The 19,954-nt window shown below is 45.7% G+C and overlaps 1 protein-coding gene and 1 long non-coding RNA gene across 2 annotated transcripts in view; one reads left to right on the forward strand and one right to left on the reverse strand.

The window, feature by feature from the left end:
* The window catches only part of ptpn3 (protein tyrosine phosphatase non-receptor type 3), a 47,559-nt gene extending 35,949 nt beyond the window's left edge, over positions 1–11,610 (reverse strand). Inside the window, exons 1-2 of the mRNA XM_049026764.1 lie at positions 11,123–11,610; positions 1,688–1,842 (exon numbers count right to left, since the gene is read on the reverse strand). Of these exons, the coding sequence (XP_048882721.1) occupies positions 1,688–1,825 (138 nt within the window). The 5' untranslated portion in view covers positions 1,826–1,842; positions 11,123–11,610. The remainder of the gene's footprint in view (positions 1–1,687; positions 1,843–11,122) is intronic.
* Positions 11,611–15,125: 3,515 nt separating this feature from the next.
* LOC125749475 (uncharacterized) lies at positions 15,126–19,740 on the forward strand. The gene is made up of 3 exons (XR_007399926.1): positions 15,126–15,286; positions 15,464–15,544; positions 17,620–19,740. It is a non-coding gene; the product is annotated as an uncharacterized LOC125749475 (long non-coding RNA).
* Positions 19,741–19,954: the final 214 nt, after the last annotated feature.

The following is a 19,954-nucleotide window of genomic DNA, read 5'->3' on the forward strand; positions in this document are numbered from 1 at the left end:
AATATTGACAAGACTGACACATTGGACCAAAGCTGATATCTTGATTTTTAACAAACATTGGGCAATACCGATTTAACTGGTACGTTGTGGATCTCTGTGCTTTATCCAATAGGTTAATGCAATTGCTTTTGTCTTCAAAAGGCCTGGTACAGAATCACTACTAGAAAATGAATGGACCGACTTGGATATTTTGCCAGTAAAAAAAATAGATTTTAAGTATTCACATAACAGTGATAGACTAAACAATGTGTCAGACACATAAAGGTGATTTACAGCACGGGAGTCATTGGGTCGGAGTATTATAAGCCTGGCCCGAGTATGAGCCCCAATACCATTCTTCCTACAAAAACAAAACTGTCGAGCCCCAGGCAAACCTCACTTAGCGCCTGATCTTTTCCTGTTCAACAGAATTTAGAATCAGAATTCAGTGAATAATTGTCATTGTTGACACACCACAGCACAACAACGAAATGTGTCCTCTGCATTTAACCCATATGTGACGATGTGACATAGTAGGGGGCAGCTAATTCAGCGCCCGGGGAGCAGTGCTTGGGGGCAGTACCTTGCTCAGGGTACCTCAGTGGTGTCTTGCTGGTCGGGGATTCGAACCTGCAATCTTTCGATCACGAGTGCACTTCCCTAACCATTAGACCACCACTGTCCACAAAAAGAAACAGATGAACTTAAAATAGCTAAAAACTCCCCTGATCTACAGAAAAGAATAAAATGACATAACATTCGCTTCCATCAGTCCTGTTGCTGTTACATTTAAACACTCACTGAATATGAGAAAGACACAGAGTATCTCTATAATAATCTAAAGAAACACTGACTGATTTAGTATAATTGCACAACTGCAGTGATTTCAGGTACAGCCCAGAGGCTGAAATGTTGATATGAGTATCCATGCCGCCTGAAACTCCCAGCCAGGTTTTAGCTACAGCACAGCCCATCCCACCTACATGGGTCACTTCAGAATACAAACCTATAAGATTCAGGTTTTTCTGGATGAACATTTTAGGTGAAGCCGCTGAGATGAACAGGTCACCCAAAGGCAAACGAAACTGAGGTGTAATATCGCTTCTTTCAAATAAATTTATAATTAATTTGTCATCTTAGCTCTTCTGAACTCTGTTTGTTCCTCGCCTTGTCTGACTGCCCACCCAACCCCAACCCCTTCGGCGACTGCAGTGTGTGCAGCACTTATTTTTGTCCGAAGCAAAGTCACATGCAATCAGAGAGGAATGTTAGTGCTGGGTGAAGGAGCGGTAGATGTGAAGATAGCTGATTGTAAGTTAGAGACATCGGCAGAAAGCCTATTGGAAGAGAGAACATCAATAGAATCTTTGTGCTGACTGGCTGAGTAGTAAACATGTCGTTGGCACTGATTGGAGGAAAGACACCATGGCTGAAAGTTGATTGGCAAAGCAGAACAGAGGCTGAAAAGACCACCTATCCAATCAGAAACATGGCCCACTGCCCAAATCAGGTTCACCACTAACGTATGATCAGTATCATCATAGTACAGGTCCAGACTGTCTTCTCTTAATTTTTTGTGAATTTCTTGAGAATGGTATTAGCCTGGTTCGCAGAATTACGATGTTTCTATAAGCAAAACCAGCAATCTGTGATACCATGGTGTGGTAGAATATAGCTTTGGTTCCCAGGTCCAAAGGTGAGTACTTACACAGATCTTAAAGCTGTGGGTAGAATGATCGAGGAACTGAACATCACAGGTCACATCAGCCTTGGTCCTGTCCTTGGACAGCTCAGTCACGGCCAAAGTACCCATCCGTCCACCAAACCCGTGAAACCTGGAGTTCATCACGACGGAGGATTAACCTGTGGAAGGGAACTGAGATCAAGAAGGTTGCAAGTGGTCAGGTCTGTTGTCAGGCTTTTCTGTGTTTGTTCCTCAAGGTTTACACAGATCTAAAGCCTCAGCAATCAATGAGACCCATCCAAGCAAATGTTCATGATGAGTGCAGCCCCCTTTCTATCAGCGAATCCCATTATAGTCATAAATCCACCTCTCGAAAGGCAAAATGACGTAACACGAGGGCAAACATCTCGGTATCTAGGCCAGAAGTAAACACACCTCTACAAAATAATTATACTGTACTGTATACTGTAAGTTTTACTCACTACACAAGAGAGCTAAGCAAGCTGAAATGGAAATTGGGATACACTAAAGGCAAATTCGTACTTCCCATTTCCGCATGAGCTTTCGGTTGCGGGCGAGGGGACGTGACGTGAATTTGTCATCAGGGATTGGCTGCGGATAGCTGCGGTCGGTGTACGCAGCCCAGATTTTTATGTGTAGAGGAAACTGTGCTTGTCTGTACATGTGCAAAATCATTGATTAGGTATTTCCAGCTGGTGGCCCTGCCGATTTTCACAGATCAGTTGTTACAGTAGTTACGGTAAGCAGCGGCATGAGGAGGGCTGCAGTTACTACTGTATCGAAATTTTCATACAGTCCAGATATTATACCGAGGTATACGGTATTTTGAAAAGCAGCACTGTTCCGTCATTTCGAAACCTTTGTGGTAACATTCACCGAGCTGCGGGGGGAGGAATCGGCCCCAGCCAATTCTGTCGTAATGATTCCAAAATACCGCGGTATGTCTTATTACCGTAATACCGCCCAAGCTTGGGCTAATGACTTTTAAAACCGTTGATAAAAGTTTACCGCTACGCTGCTTATATTTCTGTTTGTTGCAATACATCTGCCCTCTGCTGGTCTGGTGGAGTATCACTGCCATATACAGTATACAACAATAAATAAACATTGACCAGTGATAACAGGCCTGTCGACTGCCATACCGTTCCCCTGCAGACTCTTAGAAATCACCCTGAAAACTGGCAATATAAATAAACTGGACAGCCCTGAATACCCAAGAAAGATATTTCACGATTAGTATCTGGTAGCACCTATATTTCTCCAAGTCTGCCTGGGCAACTGCTGACAGCAGATAACAAACATGTAAGGCGACACCTAGTCGGACACAGGTGAAGTGTTCAAAAATGAATGCGTTACTTCAAGTATAATTTGCCTGCATTTACCGAGCATAGCTTTACCAGGTCGCATTTCGGTTCAGTGAGTCGTGTGTTTCTTTGAATGAAACCAGAAACACAGCTTTACCATTGTACACTTGTTTTTTTCTGGACAACATCAGTATCAATTTTAGAAAGAAAGACACAGTGATACAGCGTCCAGGCTCCTGATTGGCCCAATTTCACCACAGGTGCTGAATTCACCCTTAAGTGGCTCCTGTCCTCCTCCAGTAAGCGGTCACATGACCAGGAAGTCAACACACAGCCTATTGTTTAATCCTCACACACAGAGAGCGCAAATACGTTATCCTGCTGCTGGGAGACCAAGTGAAGACGTCCAATAATGTGTTTCTGCCCTGAGTGTGAACAAATGAAAACTTTATTCCCTCTAAATTTTGTCTGGTTAACATATCTCTCCGTTCAGCTGACTTGGTCTCATTCATTTCGCCGACCGCATCAAAGCAAGTCACCAAATTCAATGACTTATCGGTGGCATGATCAATAATGCATCCATGTGAAATTCGATGAATTACAATGGAGGTTTTCCATTTGGGCGGCCCCGATGCCTGGTCTGCCATGTGGCGAGTCCCCTAGGAGACGGCCCAGACGGTTTACTCGAGTGAAAACGAGCGGAGTCGCAGCGATCGCTGCCTCAGCCACGTAAACACCTCAAGTCACCGGTCACTTCTCTCCCACCGGGTATGCACGCTCTACTCTCAAGCAAATTCTTACATGTGCAAATGTCCAGGAACGTTCACGTTTAAAAGCTTGTCCAAACATCTAGACATACACTCCCAAAACGGTGTTCTGCCATTTACTCTTTCTTACTTAAAAGATCTGTTGCATTAAATCTATATTTTTAAGCTAAACTTTACAGCAGCATCAGAAAAATAAAGCAGTCCATGCCTGGCAGTACATATATACATAGTTTACACATACATGCATCCTAGATGGATGCAGGGAATGTTGGCCATCATGTGACAGCCTTCTCTATGTACCAGCTCTGTGTACCTGATATATGTGGGCATATCTTGTTACACAACCTTTAGTACACAGCTTAAAAAGAAGTGCCTTCTCCCCTGGCTTGATTACATCACCTTTCTACCCTCACAAACAAACAAACTCCTTCAATATAACCATAATGAAACCCGCTGTCCGTTGGGGCACTTACTGATGAATTGCCCATACACCGGTCAGATGGTGCCCAGAAGAGTTAAAAAGGACACCAATAGGGCAGCAGGATCACAAGCGGCACACTGTTCATCCCACGGGGATCCAGGCTTAGCCATTCTGCTTGCTCTATCTATCTAGTGCCACACATGCAAATTTAGGCTGCTTTAAGGGATCTGTCGGTCTCTTCAGCCACTGCCCATCCTCATGTCCGGGGCTTTCTGGGATAAGCACAGGGTTTCCTGGAATAGGCTCAGGGCTTCCAGGGATGGGCTCTGGGATTCCTGGACAGGGGCAGTTCAACACATAGGGTATCCTAGGCTTCAGCCTAGGGCTCCGATATGATCAGGGGCCTCACCCGGTGAAATCAGGGGCCCCTCCCTGCCTTGGAAAAAAATAATGTGGCTAAACTTCATAGTCAGTGCAAAATGTCACCCCACCACACAGTCAGCAAATTTTACCACCTGATTAGCAGACTATCAATGATGCATCGTTTTTCATTCTCTCTCATCTCATTTCTTTATCAGCTCCATCAAATGGCTTAAGTGGCCTTAGCTTTAACAAGAGAAGTTATTCTGCCCCTGTATCTGGGAGAGGGTCCGAGCTACCAGGGATAGGATCTGGTCTTCCCGGGACGCGCTCCGAGCTTCTCTGGAAGCCTGGAGGATAAGCCAGGAAGTGAGAGGCGTACCCTGGGAAATCCAGAGCCATACATATACATACTGTATATCCCAGGATGCTGGAAGAGCGTCCCGGGAAGCTCAGAGCCCGTCCCGGGAGGCCAGGAGAGCTCTATATCAGGAATTCTGTGTCATGGTTCTACCACCCATTTTCAATTCAAATAAACCCTGTTTATGAGTCCATTTCCAAACTCGATTCCCAGGGTCCCAAATGAGCATAAGAAGCTTCATTTCCATTGTTAGCATGTTCGGTGGCTACATTATAGCAGGTAATCAGCACTCGGCGCGAAGCATGCATCTGTCCGTTAGAACCTAGATTTAAAACATGACACGCCAGCCTCATGTTGGTCCCCTATGTTCCAAATTTGCTGATATAAAATATTCCAGAAGACAAGCTGAGCAGCGCTTCCATCGATGCGCATTACAGTGATATTGTTGTGACATTATTACTACCAGCTGTTATACTTAGTGCCAGCTGCACAAAAATATGGTCTTAAACACTCATTTTTTGGCAGAACCGATAAAGTCTATTTGTCATAAGAAATAAGCCACCAGATGAATATAGAGCCTCTACACTCGACAGCAACATCGGCAGATGCCTTTTCTGCATTCACCAGAAGTGTCAGTGTCTTAATTACTAATTCTGTGTGTTTTCTTTAAAAAAGTATTTATCAGCATCTGTGGAGAACACCATCATAATCATTTCAAAGCCTGACATATTCAGTTTGCTGCCTTTGGACCCTCAAGAGCCAGGAACCATGAGGCCACTGCAGATGTAAGATCTCCAGTCGCCTTTAAGGACCTTTAAGATCCACTGTTATGGAAAGGGAGGCACCTGCACTTGTGACGCTAAGGCAGTGGGAGAGACTGCGAGGTTTAAGCGAGGCGCTTCAGCAATACCCTGCTGCTATTCTCACGTTGTTATTATTAAGCACGACAGAAGTAATGCAACAATGAAGCATGAGAATCCACAGCATTTAGTTATTTCACTCGTTTCCACTGTTCTGAGAAGCGGGGCTGCGAAGGACACTCATTCTCAGAAACGGCAGGCGAGAACAAGGACCCGCCCTACAAAGTATCATGTCACCTGAGACCCCCTCGCCCCCATCGCTCTCCATCCAGCAACACTAAAGCTGCTCCTTCTACATCCATTCATTAGCAATCGTGAACAGTAAAGGAGTGAACAGATGGGATGGTCCATGAAAGAACCAGGAGCATGAAACAGATAGATCTGGGAACCTTAAAGCTAGTCAGAACTGATCCGAGAAGACGTTCTATTGCGGACTATTAGCAGATATGGAAATCTGACAGCAGAACAGGGTGTATAATCCCCCAACTATATATACTAACATGCACATGCAATGCCATATTTAGCCCACCGTTTACGAACTCTGCCCACATCGTCACATGACTTCTAAGGCTCCTCCCACTGCAAAGGCTCTACTGGGTATCTTCAACAGGTTAATCTAAAACACCTTCATCCAGCAAATGTTCTCCACACTTCAGGAACCGAGCATGAACCTGCTTTAAAAAAACAACAACAAAACAAGTGTCAGGAGAGGCTCAGTGAGGAAACAAAAGCCCCTTCAGACATCACGAGCGGCTCCTCCCACCCACTCCGCGGGACGGTTTCAGCACAGAGGAGTGCCTGCAGTGGAAGTCTCCTGGCTCCAAGGTTGTCGAGGGGGAGCCTCCACACCTTCTTCATTCCTGCTGCCGTCAGGGCTTACAAACACGGCCCTAGGCTGAGCCTGCCAGCCATTATGTTTTATCTGTGGGCAGTATTTGTTCCTGTCAAATTCGACAAGTTGTGTAACTGTGCAGTAGCGGCACCTCCAGGGGGGTTTTCGGGACAGTGGCGCAGGGGGGGAGGGGGGTAGATGGAGGGCAACAGTGAAATGGGGGAGGGGCATCTTAAGAGGGAAAAAAAAGCCTGCTACCAACCTCTTCCTACCAAATACTGAAGAAAAAAGTATAATATTAAATTACACAATAATTATGACTGTGATTCATGTATATTCAGGCACTTCTGGGAATGACTAAAACTTAAAGTTGCGTCACATACATCTGGAAGGCCTGGGAAACCTTTGTTCTGACTTCCATGGTTGGGGGCCAATCAACTTAATTATTCAACTTTGTAAATGTTACTCATTCACATTCACAAGTTATTTTTAATATGCAGAGTAATGCCAGTATATTTTATTTAATTTCTTTCTGTATCTGTTCTTGCTGCCTGAATCTGCGCTGCTGTAACATCACATATTCATGCAATTCTAGGAACCACTAAAGGTACAGTTGTGTAACATATGCGCGTTTGGCAAAACCACGTTCTGCATTCCATAATCAAAATCACTCAGAGCCAATGGGGGGGGGGAGGGGGGGGGGGGCACATGGAAAGACCTATCAAATTCCAGTGGGCGGGGCAGTGCTACTCTTTTGGGCACGTTTATACATTTATCATCTGTACATTTTACTAATTCACATTTGCATCTATAAATTTCATTTCACATATGCACATTTATGTCAGCAGAATTCACTGATTTAATTTCTGTCTGTCTCAGCTTTTTCTATCAATCTGACACCTTGATCTCCCTCTGGGGACCAATAAATTAACCGTTACTGAAGGGACACCTCCTACCTCCCTGGTGAGGAAGCTGTTCTACAAGCAGGTCTGAGTCTGGACATGCCTTGGATTTGCCTCCCACCCCCACCCCACCAAACCCCACCCCCGCCTCATTGTTTCTGCTGGCACACTCGCACAGACTCTCAGGCTAATGGTATCTGATCACCAGCAGCCATATGTACAGGAGCACAGTCGGGCTGTTTAATTAATATTCAATTAGCCCAATTAATTCCATTGCTAAAGTTCGCCCAGAGACTTTCACAGCAGTAATACCACCCTTTCACCGGTTAAATGCCTTTTTGAAGCTTTTCGGTGTCTGTGGTGGGACTTAAACCCAAAACCTACCGGCTACATACAGAATGTGTCAAGTTGCACCTTGGACACTGAGCTGAGCTTCATCCACCCTCTATGCTGCGGGTCCTGCTGTTAGGGGCTCCATCTAATTTGAACTGTTTTCCATATTTCCCTAGTGAGCCATGGATGATATGTAAAGTAGTTTAAAATTGCAATAATCATAGCATCATGCAGCTTATAAAATCCGGATATAAGTCTAACTAAGGGAGAGTGAAGAAATTAAGGATCCTAAAATCATTCACAGAGAATTCTGAGATGCCCTCAAAACATAAATCCATCCTAGCAACAGGTACCGCACAGGGGCATACAGTGGGTCCACTGGGGGCACTGGCTGGTAGCTGATTGGCCGATGCAGTGCCCATCAGTCACCATTTCAAAAAATATCATTGGCTAATGATAAAGTTGGAAACTGTATACACTAATGCCCCTCTTATGCACCACTTAAAAAGATCCCAGAATCACCCCTCCTACTGGTGTAACCAAGCACCCTGACGGTGATCCTAACATTTGTAAGCTGTCTCGTCTGGGAGAGTCTACAGCGAAACTCCATTATTGATATCCTTCTGACCTGGGGGGCTATTCGACAGATTGTACCAACTGTCTCAATGACAGGTTACAAAAAATAGCTGTGTCATGTGGTCAAGGTGCTCTGAAGGGATCCATTTAGCGGGGATCTGACCGTCACCAAGGTTTTCTCCTATCACAGTGGAGGGCATGTTGTGGAGGTTTACGTTGAGCTCCACGCTCCACCTTGGTGGCTTAACAATCAGGATCATAAGGACAAAACACAGTGTTAGAATTAATACAAAGTGCTCTCATTCTCGCCTCGGTTCTGAAAACCACTACTTACCACAAATTTAATTCAAATTCCACACACATGGGAAAAATAGACAGGAAAAAAAATTAAAACCGATAACGTCACAAGCTTTCTCAGGCTTTCCACCTCAGACTTAAACGCGTGCCTGTCGGAGGTTTTAACAACGCGAGAACGGCCGACCCAAAAGAAAGTGCGATTCTCATCACCCGACTGAAGCGATAGAAGTGAGTTTGAAACCTTTGTGAAGGAAAGTTCCCCAAAGCTGGCCATGAAGCTGATAACAGCCCAGACAACACTTCAGCATTTCAAAGCATTACAGTATGTGCATCACAAAGGACAATACTGTCACCCACACTATGGGCCCAAGGAAGTTAGTAACAATGAATTTAGAAACGGCAAAATGTTTCAAATGTAGTTGTCATTGTGACAGATAAAGTACAAAGCATAAAAATATGTGAGCCTAAGCTGTACAGAAAAAACAGGTTTTAAAGTGTTCTGTTAAATAAAACATTGTCTTTCCTTGAGAACTTACCTGAATTGGTTGTGGTGGCGAGGACTCAACAGGTATTTGAAAGCTTTACAATTTGTGAAAATTATATTCAACACCACACCACAGTTGTTTCAAGTAAATCACCAACTGTCTCTGGAAATGAGGCAGGTGACACCTTGGATGGGATGCCAGTCCATCACAGGGCACACACGCTATGGCAAAAGGCTAATGTGCCTAAATGTTTTTTGATTTTAGAAGAAATCCGGAGACCCACATAAGCTTGTAACTTATGGGCAAAAAAAAGCATTCTCACAAATCTGGAGGTGTGAGGCAACAGTTCTACTCACAAAACATTCTTATTTTAGTTATCATATCATAATTACTGTCAACACACTTGACAAAATGGATGGCGGATGCTTTAAGATAATGTACATGACTACGTTATGGAAGTATATTTCAGTCGATCCTTATCTTTTATTCTGGAACTGAAACACATCAAGTTGGTCATTTGGGTCTTCTAAGTAAATGGGTTTGCCGCCTTCAGTGAGGAAACCTGCTTTTGAAAATAAAACAGGCTGAGTGATGGATTTAGGAGTGGCCTCTCGCTACCTGCAGGCTGAGAGTGGACGATAATCATCAGCATGTCCACAACCTGGTAGCATATTAGAGTAAACAGCCAAGGTTTTGTTTCTCTAAAAGCAAAACGGGAAGAGTTTGGCCAGTTGAGTGCTTGGATCACATATCATCACAGCGTGAACCTCAGACTGGAAATCACACTGCAGAATTATTCACCAAATAAGCCATAGGCAGCCGAATCTGATTTGTTTGTTGATAACAGATTCAACAATATATATCAACAATATATATAGATTATGCTACCATTATGGGGGTTTTTTGGTCACACTGAGCATATGGCAGAATTTATTTAATTACAGGCATTTTATTATGATACCTCACACTGGATAAATGTTACTGTGGTTAGCCTTCTGTAATGTAACAAAATCTGCCTTATGAGTTAATATTGGAATAACGCGATATTTTAGCGTAAAACAGAATACAGCTCATACCCGGTACAGGGGGTATGAGCTCACGGATCAGAACCACACCGTGTTCAGAACACTGATCCAAAAGAACCGCACAACAAACTACGAGCTGATTGCCTATCAGCTGATACTATAGCAACTTTCCTCATCCACGTTTAATACTTAATTTTTCCACTACCGTTTTTCTATCACTTACTTCCTACAACATTTCAAAATTATCACAACGTTAAATTGTAATTTATAATTCATTATATCAAAACGTCATAATTGCTTCTCAATTGTAGCCCGAGTACATTAGTTGTTTACGCACCATCAGCAAAATAATTGTTAATACGATTATAGTACGATTTTAATCGTAATTAAACACGTTTGTTTTCTGAGCAAAATATAATAACTATTACAAAGAATGCCAAATATGCATGTGCATAAAAGGTGAATGGTCCGGATATTTCGGTGCATATTTGACATTTCAGTCATTTTTAAAGATTAAACAGCCCGAACAGGCCGCGCAAAAAAATGACACTTTGGCAGAAACTCCGCGGACACATTTTCAGGTTGGGAGACGGTCAGAAAACGCAGAATAATAATCAGAGGAGAAAGAAAGCGCAGGTCTGTCATGGAAAGCAATCAGAGAAGAAAGTGTCCGGAAAGATTTCGGGGCAGGGGGGCGGCGTACTTGCTGTACTGGTCTCCGCTTGACAGGTACGGCAGGGCGCCGTGTTCCGGTACTACCTGGGCGAAAGTGCAATAGAAGTCTGCCAAACTCAGGAAGGGACACGCACCTTGCGCAGCCGCTGGTGTCTCCTACTCATATCCACCAAGCAACCATTGCCCAGTTAAAATGACCTCTATAACAAAGTTTGCCGTCCTGCCGGAGCGCGTCCCTACCTGCGGCGTTCAGCGCTTCCCCGATCACTACGTCCCCGAAGTCGCGGCCGATTCCCTGGACGAGCCCGAGTGCGAAGCGCGTATCCATACGAAGAAACAAGGTACAGGTGCTGGCGGACATTCAGGAAGCGGATCGTGCCTCTTCCCCCCTCCTCCTCCTCCTTCGTACACTCCCAGGCGCTCCTCTGCCTCCCCCGGCGGGGCGAAGTGCCGGTCGGCAGTCTTCGGTCGCACTCGGAAACCCTGCCAAGCGTGAAGGAGGCGTCGCTTCCCAGCTTTCCAGTCTTCAGGAAGTTTTTCTTTCGATCGACGGCTTTCCCACTCTGGCAACGCAACTAAAAGGAATCTCGAGTACTAGAGGGAACATGCATCGTCATTCTCTTAAAAGTAATTCACAGTGTGTCGGAATATGGTGCTAAGGCGCAATATCTCTTGTATAAAGTGCCGCTAAATGTCCTTATCTTAAATGTGCAGAGCAGTATGTTCTGGGCTTAGTGGATCCAAGCGCTTTTCACCCCAGTAAAATGGACACCGGAGTCATTCCGGGCCCATCTTCTTATCATTCACAAATGTTTGACTCCCAGTGTAACGTGTCCTCGTGTGTTTTCCCCGCACGGGAAACTAATGTTCCTTCGGCTTCCCTTTAGTTACTCGCATTTAGTTACAATTTAACAGATCGTCCTTGAAAACCTGCATATTTTAATAAGTGCCAACGGGATTTCACTCCTGTCTCCAGTTATACCCATAAAGTAAGACAAATAGGACAGTTTTGGGGGAGGGGGGGGTCATATCTAGGATTACCAACTTTGGTCAACTGGCTGGAGTGAGATGTTCAATTGCTAACAAGTCTGCACACGTTTTTACATGTATGTAACAGTCTTATTACCTTGTAAATAGTCTGTAGGGTTTGCAGACTACTCTAACACGTTTGGTGTAGCTAATTTTCAGTTAATAATGCAATAATATGGATTTGCCTATGATTTATTGAGTGAGGCTGAAAGCGTGAGTGTCATGCCAGGTGTGTGAGAGCTAGCCACTCAGGTCATGTCCATCTCTGTCACGAGTGACCTTACATACAGCCTGACATTTTAAACAGGGTATTGGGCTCCAGGTTTTGCAGTTTTATGACCCCTGTGAAGTAGCTAATTTTCACTGTCTGATCTCGGATAGTGAAGAAGATTATCCATCCATCCATTTTCCAAACCGCTTATCCTACTGGGTCGCGGGGGGTCCGGAGCCTATCCCGGAATCAATGGGCACAAGGCAGGGAACAACCCAGGGTGGGGGGCCAGCCCATCGCAGGGCACATTCACACACCAGTCACTCACGCATGCACACCTACGGGCAATTTAGCAACTCCAATTAGCCTCAGCATGTTTTTGGACTGTGGGGGGAAACCAGAGTACCCGGAGGAAACCCCACGATGACATGGGGAGAACATGCAAACTCCGCACATATGCGACCCAGGCGGAGACTCGAACCCGGGTCCCAGAGGTGTGAGGCAACAGTGCTAACCACTGCACCACCATGCCACCCCCAAGAAGATCATCTTCCCAGAATTTTCCCTAGAGAAGATACACCTCCATCCAGAGGTGATTCTAGGGACACTGAGGGCCCTGGGCAAATAAAACACCATGGGGCCCCCATCACACCCTGCCTGACATGGGAAAAAAAATTATCACCATTATTTTGCCGTGAAGTCTCAATGAATAATATCAACAAAGAGAATTTAACAAACACAATCCCTTTATTTACTGTGCAAAACAGAATACACAAATAAAGCAGATTTGTCATTGCGATGGACTGCGTTATCGCCTCAGCTCAGTGGCCCCAGGCAATCGCTCGCCTTGCCTGTCCTGCCCCCGTGCTTCAGTCTCTATCCATACGTGGAAAGTCGACCCAATCAGGCATGAAGAGGAGGACAGACAGGTGTCTGATGCATTGTGAGAATAAGCTTGAAACTGGTTTGGCTGACATTAGTTCTGTCTCACTGCCTAACATCCTGAAAACGCCATGCCAGGTGTTACCGCCTATACCAGGGTGGATTAATGAATAGGCTATCTTAGGCTATAGCCTCAGGCTCCGGCAAACATCGGGGCCCCGCCCTGCCTTGGGAAAAGCGCAATGGTTATTTAAATAGTCAACACCTATGTTTTTGTGCTGATGTCAGCCTACGGCCCCCTAATAAGTTAATCGGCCCCTATCCCTGTATGCCACATTGTTAATTTATAATCAAACTTCCCCATGAATCTCACTACATATTACTGAAAAGTGTGAAATAGGGCATGGACTGTATTTACTTAGTTCCCCTTGTCTATTTTACATTAACATTTCGACTGCTTGTAGCGCAAGTCAAACCATTTATAACAGGGCTATTCAAGTCACGGTCTTCAGAGTCCGAGACCTGCAGACTTTCCAGCCTTTCTTTACCTGTGAACCAGTGTGAAGCCCTGGCCAATCACAATCAGTAATGATTAAATCAACAACCTGGGAGAACTGAAAACAATGGATTGGGAATCGCGGGAATCAGAGCCCTGAGTTACAGCAACGTGAGACTAGAAAATTGGCTGCCATGGCGCAGAACTACCACACGGGGGCAGAAGTGGACAACCCCGAAGCCTGGCGTCAGGTCAGAAAGACATCTTGGCGTACTTTCCCGCATGCTCTCGTATGCTGTGCTGCTGCAGGACGCTGTGTAATTTCTCACATGCTGTACAGAGACACAAGCTGCCTAACTTGATATTCTGACCTTCAGTGAAAGGCATGAGTTATAGGAGACAGGAACTTGGACTTGGTTTTCTTAATGCCCCAATTTCCTTAATGCCATAATTCTGTGAAAATCATAGTACAGTCTTTGTTTCATGAAACCATAGAAATACCCTTTCCCCTTAGTTTTTCACAAGTGCACCATTTTGGTCTTTTTTTCTCAACCACTTTTAACCACTGAGTTATGTACAACATACAGTAGGTGTAAAGCAGTTGCAGGCTCGGAATTTTTATGGTTCTTGCAGTGTGAATGTCAGTACCTGACTTGCTCACTTGAGGGCAGTATATCACACTCAAATTTGGTTGGCTGTCTCCATCATCCATCCAAGCTCTTACTGCTTGTCTCAGTCAATGTGTCAGGGTCCTGGAGTCTTTTCCAGCAGCTTAGGGTACACGACTCCTCCATGGACGGGATGCCAATTCTTCAGACACACAACCTGGGAAATTTACAGACGCCAGTTACCCCAACAGTCCTGGACATGTGCAAACCCACTCCCTTCTGTCACTGAAATCTACAAAACTGACAGAGAGAAACACGAGTACTAATAAAGACCACAAAGAAAGGTTTTTGCCCTCTGATGTCATCATTGTTCTATCAAGTAGCCCATTAGTGTGCTGTGTCCTTTAAGAAATCCTTAGAGGCCTCCTAGGGGCAGCATGGTGGTGCAGTGGTTAGCACTGTTGCTTCACACCTCTGGGACCTGGGTTCGAGTCTCCGCCTGGGTCACATGTGTGTGGAGTTTGCATGTACTCCCCATGTCTTTGTGGGGTTTCCTCCGGGTACTCCGGTTTCCACAGTCCAAAGACATGCTGAGGCTAATTGGAGTTGCTAAATTGCCCATAGGTGTGTGTGTGCTCTGCGATGGTCTGGCCCCCCATCCTGGGTTGTTCCCTGCCTCGTGCCCATAGCTTCCTGACAAGTCTGTGACATTCAGCTCCTGCTTTCCAACACAGGGGTACCCCTGTCACCCTGAATCTGCCCCCCCAGAGTCTCTAAACCCAGAGTTTTCATATTGGTTGCCCTTTGTTTGCTGTCCATCTTGGCTGTTCTGTAGCTGAACTTGGGAGCCGGTCTCCCTCATGACCAAAACAAGGGCCGTTCAGGGGCCTGACAGCCTGACAGATTGGGCAGTGAGGCTCCTCACCGTCCGCAGGCATCCAGTGGGCGTTCCCCTTGAATGGCTCCATTCACGAGCAGAGTGTCGTCTCGTACCTCCCGAAGCACCCAGCGCTTACTCTGGCTACCACACGCCCAGAAATGCCTCTGGAATGGCAGATAAATGGCTGTCCCTGTGCTCCAAGCTTTGCTCTCGACTATATGTCTATGTGTGTGTCAGTCTCAAAGGAAAGCAGGATGGATCACGAAACAGGAAGCATTCCAACATATTTGTGCAAATGGTAAGTAAAACATTTTATTTCTCTCTGCCTTCCCAGGTTGACTCTGTCTCTCCCACTTCCCAGTTTGCTCTCTCTCTCTCTCTCTCTCTCTCTCTCTCTCTCTCCCTCTCTCTCTCTCTCTCTCTCTCTCTCTCTCTGCCTTCCCAGAAATCACGCTGCCTCTCTGCTTTCATTCAGTCCAGGTCAGCAGGATTGACTTGCGCCACATCGCACGCTTGCGTGTACGAGGCCTGCCTGCTCCGTGTGGGTGATGGCCGGGTGAGTAATCGCGCGCTGAGTGAGGCCTCGGAGCTCCGGTCGGAGGCGGGGCTTGCACACAGCCCACTGAATTCTTCACACAGTCAGAACAAAACGTCCAGCACAGCCACAGTCTCCAGCTTCTCGCTGTACATTTATAAATGTGTATTTGTTATGAATAGTAAACTACCCCTAGGATTTCACATCTTGCTTAAGAAGACCTTAGCAACAGGCATGCTCTCTGTTGTATGCAAACATTGATGTTATTAAATTCAGGCTTATCTTTAACTCAGGTTAAATCCGAGCTCTTGTCCTACCAAATCTGTGCCTGAATGAAACAACCGAAACCCCGCTGGAGGGTGTGCCACAAGGCGGGATTTCTCAGCTAGCTGGGTTAACTTAAGCTAGAAGCAATGGTTGTCCAATAAGTGTTTAGGTAAGGAGCGTTCCTATTGGACAATCATGCCTTCTAGCTTAAGTTAACCCAGCTAACTGAGAAATCCTTCTTTGTGGATTTCTTTGCATTATTTACATTTCGTTTATTTAGCAGACACTTCTATCCGAAGTATCATAAAATTCAGAAAGTGAGGTCAGACAGTCACTAGCGGGGTGCAGGGCCTTGTTCAAGGGCCTGATGGTGAAATGCTCTGTCAATACAGGGATGTGAAACTATGACCTTCTGATTACAGGTATAGCAACATAACCCACTGAGCCACATAGCATCCCCTGTGGGTTTGTGTATTTTGTAGAATGTTACTTTAAATAATAAACACATTGGTGATACTCTTGATTCTTTAGGTGTTTTATTTAAGTGTTTTGTGTCAGGTGGGTAGTGCGTGATTGGGAGTGCGGAAGCCCCCACCCAAGCAGCGGAGGGAGGTGTCCTGTGTTGCTTGGTAACAAGGAGGACCGTCACACTTCTGGGAGATGCTGTCCCTCCTGTTAATTACTGAAGGTTATCTTCCAAGGTTCTCCTTGGGTGAACCTCCTGTGCTCCAGTTTCACCCTCTGAAACGTTAGAGAGTGTTTTCAGGGCTCTTTCAGCGGCAGGTTTCAGGGGAGCTGACCTGCAGGTTTTTGGCTGCGAGAGCACGATCGCCGCAGGTGTGATGTCTGATCCCAGTCATGGAGGCTCCGCATGCGTGAGGCAGGGCTGTGCAGAGACTATTTCAGGGGCAGGTGCTCAACTGGTAGATTTTGCTCCCACTCTGTGAAAATTTTGCATGATCACCTATGATTGGAAACGGGTACGGAATAAGATTTCCTGATTGGGCGGGGGGAGGAATCCCCCCTCAGTAATATCAGGCACCTTGTCCATTCGGTCCCTGCCTGATGTCACCAGAATGCTGGCCCACCACCCATTACTTTGCAGATAAACACAGTTCCTGATTTATGCCGCCTAGCTCACTCATATCAGCAGAAAGACTGATACATTTTCACTTTTCTCAATGAATGATACCAGCACTGGCAGTAGCTCTGTGTTAAAGCAGGCCTGGTGATAATTGCTCCACTCTCCTGACACACATACGCGCATTAGCTTTCTATATTTTTATCTCTACATACTGGGGCAGTCGCTGTTGCGTGTGGTTCCCCTGGTCCCTGTCCCGGTAAGCGGATGTGGTCTGCATTACCATTCTGGGTGCACTTTAACTATCGGGGACTTTCTCTGGTGGGTTAGCCAGTAGAGTTTTAGCCAGCGTGTGGCTTGGCGTGTTAGGATGCTGTGGTCACGATCAGGAGGTTGCTGTATCAAATCCCAGAGTTTTTCCGTTGGGCCAGTGAGCAAGGCCCTTAACCTAATTGCTCCAATGGATATCTGAGCCTGCATTCCCAAAAACGTACGTCTCTTTGGATAAAGGCTTCTGTTAATGTACTTTGTATAATGTACGAGTCACTCTACCAAATTTTTTCAGCATTAACATCCCAGGTGGCAGTCACGGTTCTAGGTGCTCCTCGTTTAAGGTAGATGAAATGTCGATACCTTCCTGTGGTCACCCAGCCTATTTTCTGTAGCCCTGATGCAGCTCAGTGGCAGCCCAGGGACCATTCAGAGGAGACTCCAAGTAGCGCACAGTGACATCATCTTTTCATTGCAGACCACAGACATCAGACAGTCCCCTCGCCGAAGCGTCACATGGCCCGGACTGCCATGCTGTCAGCGACTCCTTAAACAACAGAAGCTTTGTGCGATTTGATGTCACCAGATCAGTGGTGACGGCGGCGAGCGAGGCGACCATCCCTGCTGAGCACAGACACGGACCCCAAAAACGGCAAGAGAGTCCGGCGCTTGCTTTTCACTGTAAGCTGAACCTAAAAAGATGAGGCCTCTGCTGATTGGACAGGGGGATGAGAGACAAGAGGCACTGGGTTCATTCTCAGAGGCCTCATATTTATAGGCTTGTATGATCAGTAGATAGTGCAGGGATCAAGCATGTAGAGCTGCGGGGGATGGTTGTTGGGTCGAATCCCAGAATGTGGTCAGGTGCTATAGCGATATAATGGCTCCAGTGGGGTATAATGCTGGATGGATGTAACACTTTGGAAGGAAGGGAACGGCCTTTGAAGTTAACAGGCTGCGTGGGGTCCGTGCAGCCTGTGTGACCACCAGCAGGAAGCCACTTTTGGGGCCTCTTCGGTAACCCCACACCCTGCTGGTCCGTTTTCCCAGCAGAAAGCCACATCTAGTACACATCCCTTTCATATCATCCACTTACATGGGTAATCTTCCCCAAAGCAGCTTCGATTAGACACCAGTTGTGAGAATGGTGGGGGCGCATTGAAATTCATATCCCCCCCCCCACAGCTGTCGTACTGAAGGGCACATCATTGTTCATTTATTAAATGGGATCTCGCTCCAAATGGTGATGACTTCCTCACATGACACTAGCCCACGCAGCCAAAGTATGTTATGTTCTCCACAGTGTCTGCAGAAAATCTCTTTTCTTCATCTTCTTCAGAAGTTCGCTGTTGTAGCCCAGTGCAGATTCTGACCACAGTTCCAGCAACAGACTCTCTTCCCAGTGGTCTAATGGTGTGTTGGTGATCCCATTGCCTAAATACCATCACTGATTTATATAGTATTTCAATATTCTGTTTTCTAATCGTGTACTGTACTTTTTAGTTGCTTCTCACGACATCCGCTTGTTTCCTATGTTGACTGTCTTTGCACTTTGCTTTGCGCCATATGTCTGTCCGTCTGTGCTTTACAAACTCACCACTGCATGCGCGCGACTTTCCCCCTGAAAGTTTATCTTAATCTTAATCGATGTGACTGGAAACATTTGGATTGACTGTTAATTGAATTGACCGCACGCTCTCCCGTTTAACTCCACGCCTTTAAAACTCACACCCTACTGCCATTATTTTGTGGATCTCATTCAGATTTTAAAACCAAGCTAAAAGCCTTCGTTTTGCTGAGGTATTTAACCTTCCCAATGCAGAATGTGTTATGTCTGATTTTGTGTACTTTCTCTGTAAGCGTCTTTGAGTTCATGTAAAAGCACTATATAAATAAAATTTATTATTATTGTTATTATTATTAATTTCTCTTTTGGAACAACATCCCGATATTGTAGTATTTAATGAACCTTGCCTGTGAACCTTGTCTAACTTAGCGACTGATTCTCCATTCCTCATGAACTTCCCTGCTGTTAAGCAGCTAAGACTCGCCCAGATCATGGTGCATCCCTCCCTGGAAAATGTGCGAAGCCGCCAAGTCCTGACTGTGAAGGAGAAACACAGTTTGCTAATTTTATCACCTCCGAAAACACGGCATGCTCTGCTGACGCCGATTCCCGTTACAGTGAACGTGATAAATGGAATCTCCTCTCATCTGCAGCATGACCTGTTGCACTACAAAGCTGAGGACCTTTTTAGTGCTGCAGCGGGTAGCGCTAGTTTGGCAGCTCGTGTGTGACTCCGTGGGTTTAGACTCTGTGCCTGTACTCAGTAGGTCTTCAGTTTGAATCCCGTGGTCTGCAGGGTGAGTTCACTGTTGGGCTATTGAGTGAGGCTTCTGAGCACCAAAGGAAAAATAATTTCCAACGCTCACTAAGCCCACAGGGGACATTTTCATGAAGGTTTTTGTGGGCCAAATCAGTTTTGGAAATTTAACAGAAGTTGTTAGTTGGATTACATGAGGACTGAGAGAGTTTTGGTTCCCAGTATTGTGACATATGACGAGGACGCCTGACATTGCGGTGTTATGTTAACAGGAAAAAAATTAAGGAAAATTTCTCTTCAGTTGCTCTGCTTGCTTCGGAGCACCTGCTAGGTGCATAAATGTAAATGTGTATTTCTGCCAGCTGTTCCCCTGTGCCTCCCATGTGCATCTCTGCTTGTTATCCACACCTGTGCACGCGACCCTGTTTGTGTTTGTGCTTCGGGCCCACTGGGACGCCTGGCAGAACTGATCGTCTTCTCCCTGAGCTC

This window comes from Brienomyrus brachyistius, chromosome 9 (assembly GCF_023856365.1).
Source record: "Brienomyrus brachyistius isolate T26 chromosome 9, BBRACH_0.4, whole genome shotgun sequence".
In the NCBI taxonomy this organism is placed as follows: domain Eukaryota; kingdom Metazoa; phylum Chordata; class Actinopteri; order Osteoglossiformes; family Mormyridae; genus Brienomyrus; species Brienomyrus brachyistius.